Source organism: Anolis carolinensis, unplaced genomic scaffold, assembly GCF_035594765.1.
Source record: "Anolis carolinensis isolate JA03-04 unplaced genomic scaffold, rAnoCar3.1.pri scaffold_14, whole genome shotgun sequence".
In the NCBI taxonomy this organism is placed as follows: domain Eukaryota; kingdom Metazoa; phylum Chordata; class Lepidosauria; order Squamata; family Dactyloidae; genus Anolis; species Anolis carolinensis.
In genome coordinates, this window is record NW_026943825.1 from 16,865,753 (window position 1) to 16,877,835 (window position 12,083).

At 46.9% G+C, this 12,083-nt stretch overlaps 1 protein-coding gene across 4 annotated transcripts in view; it reads right to left on the reverse strand.

Annotated features, from left to right (window-relative positions):
- Positions 1-12,083, reverse strand: part of shc1 (SHC adaptor protein 1) — a 36,599-nt gene that overhangs the window by 4,073 nt on the left and 20,443 nt on the right. For all 4 annotated transcript variants that reach the window (XM_062965255.1, XM_062965254.1, XM_062965256.1 and 1 more), the window contains 10 exons: positions 10,751-10,821; positions 7,983-8,046; positions 6,899-7,018; positions 6,722-6,775; positions 4,163-4,214; positions 3,942-4,068; positions 2,596-2,767; positions 2,442-2,502; positions 2,174-2,338; positions 582-832 (listed from right to left, as the gene is read on the reverse strand). In XM_062965255.1, coding sequence (XP_062821325.1) covers positions 582-832; positions 2,174-2,338; positions 2,442-2,502; positions 2,596-2,767; positions 3,942-4,068; positions 4,163-4,214; positions 6,722-6,775; positions 6,899-7,018; positions 7,983-8,046; positions 10,751-10,821 — 1,137 coding nt within the window. The remainder of the gene's footprint in view (positions 1-581; positions 833-2,173; positions 2,339-2,441; positions 2,503-2,595; positions 2,768-3,941; positions 4,069-4,162; positions 4,215-6,721; positions 6,776-6,898; positions 7,019-7,982; positions 8,047-10,750; positions 10,822-12,083) is intronic.

The window sequence follows — 12,083 nt, forward strand, 5'->3', positions numbered from 1 at the left end:
CACGGTTTAACTCACTGCGCCACCAGGAGCTCAAACTCTTCTGCTATAATAGATAGATAGTTAGTTAGATAAACCCTAGAGTTAGAATGGGTCCCAAAGGAGGTCATCCAGTCTAATCCCCTTCTGCCAGAATCGAGAGATAGAGATAGATAGGGGTCTCTGCTATTATTATTAGTATTATTTTATTGTATGACACAGCAAACAAGATATGCTGGATTTCGTATCACAAAATCACAAGTCGAACACTTCCCAAGTATCTAGGACTGTGTGATATTATTATTATTATTATTATTATTATTATTATTATTATTATTATTATTATTATTATAAGTATGACACAGCAAACAAGATAGACATGCTGGATTTCGTATCACAAAATCACAAGTCGAACACTTCCCAAGTGTCTAGGACTGTGGGATGTATTTTCGGATGATGCGTGCAGATCCCAGTAGGGTGGCCTTTTGCAGTTGGCAGATTATTATTATTATTATTGTGTGTGTGGGGGGATGTGATGCTGCTTTTCCTGCGTGGCAGGAGGGGGTTGGTGCGTGTGGGCACGTGGCCCTTGTGCTGTCACTCACCACTCCCTCGGGGTCGACCAGCAGGAGGTGCTTGGGCTGCCCACCCTGGAGGCCCGTCAGCACGTACTGTCCCGGCGTGGTGGTGCTCTCCCGCACCAGGAAGTCCCCGTTGGCCTGCAGCAGCTTCTCGGCCTCCTTGCGGCTCAGCCGGCCCTGGAACCAGGGCTCCCTCCGCAGCTGCTCCTCCATGGAGGGCCCCGAGGGCGGCGGCAGCGGCGGTGGCGGGCCCCGCAAGGCGTCCTCAAAGGGCTCTGAGAAGCAAAAGGCACGCGGGTGAATGTCATTGTTTTTGTGTCATTTGAAATTTGTACTGACAGTGAGTGTGTGTGTCTGTCATGCAGAATGTAATCCAGTAATGCAAGCGTTAAGTGCATAGAGTAGAGATTTATGGCTAGAGGGAAACAGTGGAAGATTTCAGATACTTAACAGTAACAGGACATTCGACATGCAGTGGAATGTGGTGCTTCCCATGCGGTGTTCTGAAGAAGGTCGGACGCACAAATGCTAAGCTCCGGCAAACTATGTAAATATTGTACAGAACTGCAATAAAATATAAGCTGCTGGTTTCAGCTGACGTTTTATGATTTATTTCTGTGCGACTGAGCAGTTTTGCCAGATTGTTGGAGAGAGGAAAATTGAGACCAGAAGGTGACTGAGTCTTAATTTAACCATGTTTTGTAAGGATTCTTCATATGGTGAGCTTATTGTTTCAGGGTCGGACCCAAGCAGCATGTCTCCAGTGCACCCTGTCCTCTGTGGTTTTTACTCCTACGAGTTTTAACCTAGTGTTCATGTGGCCCGCCCTTGGTTTTATTGTTCTTTTGATCTTGTTTAATGTAGTGTATATTTTCTTTTATTGTTGTTTTATTGTTGTTTAATGTGCTATGATTTGTTGTTCTATTATATTTTGTTATATTGAATTGTTCTGGGCATGGCCCCATGTAAGCCGCCCCGAGTCCCCGTTGGGGAGATGGTGGCGGGGTATAAATAAAGTTGTTTATTATTATTATTATTATTATTATTATTATTATTATTATTATTATTATTATTATTATCTCACCCCGAGTTTTAACCTAGTGTTAATGTGGCCTGCCCTTGGTTTTGTTGTTCTTTTGATCTTGTTTAATGTAGTGTATATTTTCTTGTATTGTTGTTGTTTTATTGTTGTTTAATGTGCTATGATTTGTTGTTCTATTATATTTTGTTATATTGTATTGTTCTGGGCATGGCCCCATGTAAGCCGCCCCGAGTCCCCGTTGGGGAGATGGTGGCAGGGTATAAATAAAGATTATTATTATTATTATTATTATTATTATTATTATTATGGGGCGTGGAACGAGGCCAGCGAGCTCCCAACCCGGGGCTGTGCCTGCGCCCCGTTCCCCGCTGTGACCCCTTTAATAACTTATAATAATAATAATAATAATAATAACTTTATTTTTATACCCCGCCCCATCTCCCCGAAGGGACTCGGGGCGGCTTACATGGGGCCTTGCCTGATAAAACAATCAAATATCAAAACACAGCAATAAAAACATCAATTACAGTAAAAACCATCGTTAAAATCAACATAAAACTGCCCCCTCACTCACTCATGTCAAAGAGGTCCCTCTGGGCGTTGCTGCTGCTGCTGCTGCTGCTTCCGTTGGCGGTGGCCCCGGCAAGACCGGCCGCTCGCGCCTTCTCCAGGTTCTGGACGTTGACGTAGGAGGGGTCGTCAAAGAGGTCAGTGCGGCCAGAGAGGCAGCGCTCCCGCCCTGCAAAGACCCCCCAGGGAAGAAGCATCAGCACCTGGCTCATGGCTCCCAACACCCACAAGGAAGCGGGTACAGAAGCGAGTTAAAATAACGCAACGCCTACCTTGCAAGGCGGGATGTGGTTTCCGGGATTCGTAGTCTCCGCCGGACATTTGCCCAACCGGCTGCAAAGCAGAAAAGAAAGAGGGAGCATCGGCCTGACGTCCACTCAGGCCTGGGAAGGGGGGGGGGGGGGGTCTGGGCCCGTGCTGTCTTACCAGGGTGGCCCCCAAGTGTCCGGGCGGCTGGGCCCCGGGGCCCCCGTCCCGCAGGCGCAGGTCCACCAGGCCGCCCAGCGGGGGCTCCTTCCCGGGGAAGTCGTTGTAGTACTGGTGGTCCGGAGGGGGGTCCTCCTCCTCGTCCCAGGCCGAGCCGTCAAATCCGGCCATCCTGCGCAGGGAGGGCGAGAAGGGCCAGAGTGAAGCCCCAAGGGGCCTGGCACGGAGTGGTTCCCAGAGGACATCTAGCCTGGCCTTTGAGCAATGCAAAATCCCAGGCCCTAATGTTGTTTATATATTTATTACTTATTTATTTACGACATTTATATGCCACCCGTCTCACCCCAAAGGGGACTCAGGGCGACTTACAAGTTATATGTACGTACAATATACTATATTATTAGCATAGCACAATATAAGCATTCTATATTACTATATTGTATCAAGAAACAATTGAAAACCTGGATGTTTGGGCTGGCCTTTGGAGAGACAGCTATTGGATGACCAGCCTCATTATAATTCTATCCTGAATGTTATTAGGTTCCTTTCATTGGGATATTTTAGTCTAATGATTTTATCTTATATTGCTGCTATAGTTCCCCCCCACCTTTGAAGTTGACTGAATTGCACTGGTGGTTGTTTGATATTATTACTATTGATATTATTACTGTTGTATAAACCTCTGTTTTGACTTCTGTTTTATCATCTTCTTGTGTTTTAAACTGTGTGAATTGTTTATGTATTTGGCCATCTGTCGGGGGTGCTTTGAATGCGATTTCCTGCTTCTTAGCAGGGGGTTGGACTGGATGGCCCATGAGGTCTCTTCCAACTCTACTATTCTATGATTCTATGATTTGCATAGTTACTTTTGTAACATTGTGAGTCGCCCCGAGTCCCCACGGGGAGATGGTGGCGGGGTATAAATAAAGTTTTTTTATTATTATTATTATTATTATTATTATTATTATTATTATTATTATTATACTATGCCACTATATTGCAATATTATTAGTAATATTACATGCAATATATAATATACAGTTATAATAGTTTATTATTATATTGTATTCATTCTAAAATTATTATCAATATTATATGTATATGCAATATAATATATTATCAGTATAGCATAATAATTGTATTATATATTATATTGACACAGGAGGCATGGTGGAAAGGTGTTTTCCTGGCCCCCCTCCTTCACTCTGGCCTGAGTGGCAGTTAATGTTAGTCCTGATCGAGCCATTGATTACCCAAATAGGCAGATGTATGGAGAGATTAGATATGATCGAAAGAGCGTGATGAGAGACAGGCAGATAGAGGCAGGTAAACAGGTGGATACGGACCTGTCGTGGGGGGTGACCAGCTTGGGGGGGTTCTTGAGGTACTGCTTGAAGCGCAGCTCAAACGCCTGGCCGATGGTGCTGATGACGTCCTGGGCCAGGCCTTCGGGGCACTCCAGGATGTGGCAGGCTGCAAGGGATGCTGGGAGTTGGAGTCCAACACACCTGGAGGAGGGCCCAAGCTGCCCCCCCCCCAAACAATACCCTCACCCTCGTGCTCTTACCTCTGTGGTTAACGGGGTCTTTGGCAACGTAGGCAACATATTCAGCCGTATCCTGCAAAGACACAGAGACGGGAGGAATTCATCATTATTATTTTTATTTATTACTAGCTTGGGGTTATTTGAAAAAGGCACTATTTGTCTTGGAATGTTAGGTATTCTCAGTTTGGAGTGGGTGAACTACAATTCCCAGAATCGTGAGCTAATCCTCCCCAAACCCTGCCAGGATTCAAAGTTGGCCATTGTGGGTCTGTGCACCAAGTGTGGTCCAGATCTGTCGTTGGCTGGTCCTCGCCTGGCTGCAGTGCTCTCTGGATGGGGGTGAACTATGGATGCAGCCTAGAATCGCATTGGTCTTTTCAGCTGCTGCATCACACTCTTGGCTCATGTTCAGCTACATATATTACTATTGTGAAGCTATGGCTTTATTACTTTCCTCTATCTGGATTACTACAGGTGCAACTTAGAATCACATTGGCTTTTTTTTGCTGCTGCATCACACTTGTGGCTCATGTTTATTTATTTATTTACAGCATTTATATTCCGCCCTTCTTTCTCACCCCGAAGGGGACTCAGGGCGGATCACATTACACATATAGGCAAACATTCAGTGCCTTTTAACATAGAACAAAGACAGACAAACATAGGCTCCGAGCGGGCCTCGAACTCATGACCTCCTGGTCAGAGTGATTCATTGCAGTGATTCATTGCACCTGCTCTCCAGCCTGCGCCACAGCCCGAGCCCATATATATTTCTATCGTCAAGCCATGGCTGTCTTACTTTCCCTCCATCCAGACACTAGCTCCTATGGAAGCAGCCTAGGATCACATTGGCCTTTTTAGTTGCTGCATCACACTGTGGGATCATATTCAGTCATGTATATCTTACTATTGTCAAGCCAAGGCTGTCCTATTTTCCTTCATCCAGACACTAGACTCCTATTGACACCACCTAGGATGGCATTGGCCTTTTTAGCTGCTGCATCACACTCTTGGCTCATGTTCAGCCACATATATTACTATTGTGAAGCTATGGCTTTATTACTTTCCTCTATCTGGATTACTACAGGTGCAACTTAGAATCGCATTGGCTTTTTTTTGCTGCTGTATCACACTTGTGGCTCACGTTCACCCATATATATTTCTATCGTCAAGCCATGGCTGTCTTACTTTCCTCCATCCAGACACTAGCTCCTATGGATGCAGCCTAGGATCACGTTGGCCTTTTTAGTTGCTGCATCACACTGTGGGATCATATTCAGTCATATATATCTTACTAGCTCTGCCCGGCCACCCGTTGCTGTGGCGAAGTATGATGGTATGGGAAATAAAGTATTGAGGAATTGGTGGTAGTTAAGGTAAAGGGTAAAGGTGTGGAGTCCAGATAATCCAGTTAAAGCAGATAATATAAGATTCCTCTCCCTCTAATTAGGACTTTATTTTTCTTTTCTTTTTGTTGTATCAACCTAGAAGCATGGATGATGGGTTGTGTTGTCAATTTTCGAGGTTGTGGGGTGTTTAGTTTTGTTGTTTTGGCGGTCGCCAGGATTCCATCACTCTTTTATATATATAGACTACTATTGTCAAGCCATGGCTGTCCTATTTTCCTCCATCCAGACACTAGACTCCTATTGACACCGCCTAGGATGGCATTGGCCTTTTTAGCTGCTGTGTCACACGCACGGCTCATGTTCAGCTATATATATTACTATGGTCAAGCCTTGGCTGTCTTACTTTCCTCCATCCAGACACTAGCTCCTATGGATGCAGCCTAGGATCACATTGGCCTTTTTAGTTGCTGCATCACACTGTGGGATCATATTCAGTCATATATATCTTACTAGCTGTGCCCGGCCACGCGTTGCTGTGGTGAAGTATGGTGGTATGGGAGGAATTGGTGGTAGTTAAGGTAAAGGGTAAAAGTGTCGAGTCCAGATAATCCAGTTAGAGCAGATAATATAAGATTATATGGGTTATATAGCTGTGTGGAAGGGCCTTGAGTCTACACTGCCATCTAATCCAGTTAAAATCTGATAATCTGTATTTTACAGGCAGTGTGGAAGAGGCCCAAGTGAGGCCTAACTCTGCCTGTCCCCTGGGCTGAGTGGGTTGCTAGGAGACCAAGTGGGCGGAGCTTAGCCTTCTAACTGGCAGCAATTGGATAAAAACAATTATTCCTCTCCCTCTAATTAGGACTTTATTTTTCTTTTCTTTTTGTTGTATCAACCTAGAGGCATGGATGATGGGTTGTGTTGTCAATTTTCGAGGTTGTGGGGTGTTTAGTTTTGTTGTTTTGGCGGTCGCCAGGATTCCATCACTCTTTTATATATATAGACTATTGTCAAGCCATGGCTGTCCTATTTTCCTCCATCCAGACACTAGACTCCTATTGACACAGCCTAGGATGGCATTGGCCTTTTTAGCTGCTGCATCACACGCATGGCTCATGTTCAGCTATATATATTACAATGGTCAAGCCATGGCTGTATTGCTTTCCTCCATCTGGTGTCCACCTGTCCCAGGTGCTTTGATTGTTCTTTTCTTGTAAACAAACCCACTCACCGGATCTCCTCCGGATGCGAACGATATCGACTGCATGTGGTGGTTGGCAATGATCTGTGGGCAGAAAGGAGGGCGAGTGAGGTGCAAGTGCCGAGGAAGGAGACAAGGGGACCCCGCCCTCCCCAAAAACAAACAAACAACAACAACAAAGCCGGCATTCCTTGCAGCTGGGCTCACCTGTTTGCAGTCGGAGGCCATGAGGTTGAGGCTGCTGGTGGAGATGGTGAGCGTGATGGGCATCCCGGCAAACTTCAGGTTGCTCTGGCCCAGGATGGAGTGCAGAGAGCGGCCGCAGGGCTGAGGAGGGAGGAAGAAGAAGAAGGGAGCCTGAGCACACGGAGCCCTTCACCCCCCCACTCAGAATCACAGGGTCGGCACAATCCGATCCCTCCGGACAGACGGCCATCCAGACTCTGCTTAAAAACTTCCAGAGAAGGAGATAGACAGGCAGAGAGAGCCATAGAATCCTAGTTCAAACACATATAACAGCAGGAGAAAAATTGTCAAGTAAACTCAACTCAGGCCCCTTCTACAGAGCTGTATAAAATCCAGATTATCTGCTTTGAACTGGATTATTTAGCAGTGTAGAGGGCCCATAGCTAGATTAAAAAGTAGCAACATCCAATTTAAGACAACAGCTGATTATGCAGAATCAAGCATGTGCTTTTATTATTATTATTTGAAACACAGCAAGATGAGTCCACAGCAGACACTCTGCTGGCTGTTGTATTGGATCACACGTCGGACATTATTATTATTATCATTATTATTATTATTATTATTTGAAACACAACAAGATGAGTCCACAGCAGACACTCTGCTGGCTGTTGTATTGGATCACACGTCGGACACTTCCCAAGTGTCTAGGGCTGTGTGGCAAATAATGCGTGCAGATCCCAGTAAGGTGGCCTTCTGCACCTGGCAGGTGGGGATTTTGTCAGCGCCGATTGTGTTTAAGTGCTGGCCAAGGTCTTTAGGCACTGCACCCAGTGTGCCGATCTCCACTGGGACCACGTTGACTGGCTCGTGCCAGAGTCTTTGTAATTCAATCTTTAAATCCTCCTATTGTGTCAGCTTTTCCAGTTGTTTCTCCTCAATTCTGCTGTCATAGAATCCTAGTTGGAAGGGGCCCCAAGGCAGCCACCCAGCCCAACCCCTTCTGCCCTACTAGATAGAACCGTAGAGTTGTTTGGGCCCCAAAGGCCACCCAGTCCCACCCCACAGAAGGCCGGGGCATTGCATGGGAGTAAACGTGGCTCACCTTCCTCCGCCGGACGGCTCCCTTGGCCCCGGGCACGGCTTCGCAGACCAGTCCGATGGCTTCCCTGCCCGGACAGAGAGGAGGAGACAAGGGTGAGCCCAGCTGGGAGCCTTGTTTACACTGTAAACTCATACTACTCTTCTCTTCACTTCACTTCCACCAGAGTGCTCCCAGCCACTTACAATTTAAAATTGACAATTTACTCTCAAGATAAAGCAGGCATGGAAAGGCCCCTCGGTGGCCCAATGGATCTGGACCGGGCCTGGGCCAACTTTGGCCCTCCCTCCTTCCCGGAGTTCCCAGGATGCATTTTGGAAGGAAAGGAAGGAAGGAAGGAAGAAAAGAAGGGAGAAAGAAGGAAAGGAGGGAGGGAGAAGGACAAAAAAGGAGGGAGTGAAGGAAGGAAGGAAGGGAAGGAAAATGCAAAGGAAGAAAGGATGGAGGACAGAAAGAAATAAAGAAGTGAAGGAAAAGGAAGGAAGGAAGGAAGGAAGGAAGGAAGGAAGGAAAAAGGAGAAGGGAGGGAGGGAAGGAAGATAAAACTGAAGAAAGGAAGGAAGAAGTGATGAAGGAAGGAAGGAAGGATGAAAGGATAAGGAAGGAAGAAAATGAATGAAGATGGAAAGGTAAGAGGAAAGAACGAAACAAGGAAGGAAGGAAAGGAAGGAAGGAAGAAAAGAAGGGAGAAAGAAGGAAAGGAGGGAGGGAGAAGGACAAAAAAGGAGGGAGCGAAGGAAGGAAGGAAGGAAGGAAGGAAGGAAGGAAGGAAGGAAGGAAGGAAGGAAGGAGAACAGAAGAGGAGGAAGGGAGGGGAAGAAGCGAAGGAAGAAATGAAGGAACGAAAAAAGGAAGGAAGAAAGGAAGAGAGAAGGAAGTTGTGAGCCGCCCCGAAGGGAGATGGGGCGGGATATAAAAATAAAGATTATTATTATTATTATTATTATTATTATTATTATTATTATTAAGTTTATAAGTAAAGGGGGGAAGAATGAAAAAGGAGGGAGGGAGGGAAGGAAGGAAAGGAAAGAAGGAGGGAGGGGAAGGATGAAAAAGGAGGGAGTGAAGTAAGGAAGGAAGGAAAGAAGGAAGAAAGGAAGGAAGAAAGGAAGTGAGAAGGAAGTAAAGGAGGGAGAGGGAAGAATGAAAAAGGAGGGAGCAAAGGAAGGAAGGAAAGAAGGGACGGAGGGAGAAGAACGGAAGAGGAGGAAGGGAGGGGAAGAAGCGAAGGAAGGAATGAAGGAAAGAAAAAATGACGGAAGAAAAGAAGAGAGAAGGAAGTAAAGGGGGGAAGAATGAAAAAGGAGGGAGTGAAGGAAGGAAAGAAGGAAGGAAGGAAGGAAGGAAGGAAGGAAGGAAGGAAGGAAGGGAGGGAGGAAGGGAGGGAGGGAGGGAGGGAGGGAGGGAGGGAGGGAATAAAGGCCCGGGCTGTGAGCAAGCCAACTGCAACCAGCTGCAATGAATCACTCTGACCAGGAGGTCACGAGTTCGAGGCCCGCTCGGAGCCTATGTTTGTCTTGACTTTGTTCTATGTTAAAAGGCATTGAATGTTTGCCCTGTGTGTGTATAATGTGATCCGCCCTGAGTCCCCTTCGGGGTGAGAAAGAAGGGCGGAATATAAATACTGTAAATAAATAAATAAGGAAGGAAGCAAGAAGGAAGTAAAGGAGGGAGAGGGAAGAACGAAAAAGGAGGGAGGGAGGGAGGGAGGGAGGAAAGGAGAAAGAAAGGAAGGGTCAAGAAGGGAAGAGAGGAGGAAGTGAGGGGGACCCCCTCCTCCTCCTCCTCCTCCTCCTCCTCCTCCTCCTCCTCCTCCTCCTCCTCCTCCTCCTCCTCCTCCTCCTCCTCCTCCTCCTCCTCCTCCTCCTCCTCCTCCTCCTCCTCCTCCTCTCCTCCTCCTCCTCCTCCTCCTCCTCCTCCTCCTCCTCCTCCTCCTCCTCCTCCTCCTCCTCCTCCTCCTCCTCCTCCTCCTCCTCCTCCTCCTCCTCCTCCTCCTCCTCCTCCTCCTCCTCCTCTCTTCGTCCTCCCTGTGGGTGGCATGGAGCAAGAGGCCCGTTTAATATTTGATGATGCTGGATCAATGCTTCCTGTCTTGAGCGGGCCTCTCTCTCTCTCTCTCCCTCTCTCTCTCTCTCTTTCTGCCCTCCCTCGTCCCTCTTCGCTCCCTCCCTCCGGCCACGGCTTCCCAGACCCCGCGTCTGCTGGTAATGGACAATGGGGAGCAAGAGAGATACACAGATACAGACAGAATGGCATATCCTGTCATGCTTTCCACTTAACGGCCAGAGAGAAAGCCTTCCTGACCAGCCGCCTCTCAGCTGGACGGCAACTCCCATCATCCCCCGGCCAGCTCTGGGACAGAGCGAAACGCTGCTCGTTTAACTGCAACATTCACAGTGGCTTCAAACAGACAAGGGTTCTTCCTCCCACCCAGGTGTATATACACCTTTCACTTGCTTCACTATCAACAGAACCTCTGAAGATGCCATTAGGCACAGATGCAGGCGAAACGTCAGGAGAGAAGGTTGCTGGAGCATGGCCCTACAGCCTGGATAGCTCACAGCAGCCCAGATATGTGTGTTGTCCTGCCATCCTATTAATTACTTACAACCACAAGGCCGTTCAGCCCAAGAGAGGCGGGCCTTGAGTTTGGGCAAAGAGGGTTTTCTGAGCCCTAATGGGGTGAAAGACCCCTGGAGACCCACTCTGTGGGGAAAGGGGGCCCGGCCGTGGGGCAGAGCAGCAGGCTTGGCTTGGCCCCCTCCGCTTACCTTGTGACCTGGGTCCGGGTGCCGAAGTCAAGGGCCCGCATCGACTGCAGCACTTCCACGCAACCCATGTACTGAGGATGGGAGGGAAAAGAAACACGGCATCAGACCCAGAAGATTGGTCGGGGACCTCCCCACTCGGGGTTGGCTTTCTTCCGAAGCCGCCTTTATAGCCTCCTCGCATGGGCGCACACACAGCAGCCCCGTTCTTTGCCCTAGTTTCTCTCCTTCCGACCTTGCAAAGTAGGTCAGAGAGAGAAGAAAGCGGCTGAACCCAAGTCACCCAGTGAGTTTTATGGGTTGTTGCACCGAGTGAATTAGTTCACACAAACACTCTCCATTCATCCCTCTGCCACTGGCCTGGCCCATGAATGGTATACATACAGAATGTCATATCATTACATTATATATGCATGCAATCTTCTATATACAGTAGAGTCTCACTTATCCAAGCTAAACGGGCCGGCAGAACCTTGAATAAGCGAATATCTTGGATAATACGGAGGGATTAAGGAAAAGTCTATTACACATCAAATTAGGTTATGATTTTACAAATTAAGCACCCAAACATCATGTTTAATTACAAATTTGACAGAAAAAGTAGTTCAATGCACAGTAATGCTATGTAGTAATTACTGTATTTATGAATTTAGCACTAAAATATCGCGATTTATGGAAAACATTGACTACAAAAATGAATTGGATAATCCAGAACGTTGGATAAGTGAGTGTTGGATAAGTGAGACTCTACTGTACATATATAATGTAATATAATTACATTATAAGGTAAGGTAAAGGTTTTCCCCTGACGTTAAGTCCAGTCATGTCCGACTCTGGGGGTTGGTGCTCATCTCCATTTCTAAGCCGAAGAGCCGGCATTGTCCATAGACACCCCCAAGGTCATGTGGCCACAGGCATGACTGCATGGAGCGCCGTTACCTTCCCGCCAGAGCGGTACCTATTGATCTACTCACATTGGCATGTTTTCAAACTGCTAGGTTGGCAGGAGAATTACATTATATATGTATGTAATTACATTATAATAAGTATAATGATATACATATATAATATTTATATTATATTATATTATAGCCAGGAGATGGGGAAATGGGGCCAAAGATGGAGGCAGCATCCAAGTCTATCCAACGAATGTTGGATAAGTGAGACTCTACTGTACTTCTCTATCTATTTACATCTATCTATCTATCTATCTATCTATCTATCTATCTATAAATCAATCATGGGTCTGTCTATCTGTCTATCTATCCACCCACCCACCCATCTGCCTGCCCACCCACCCACCCATCCATCCATCCATCTCCTTCCCTAGAGGTCC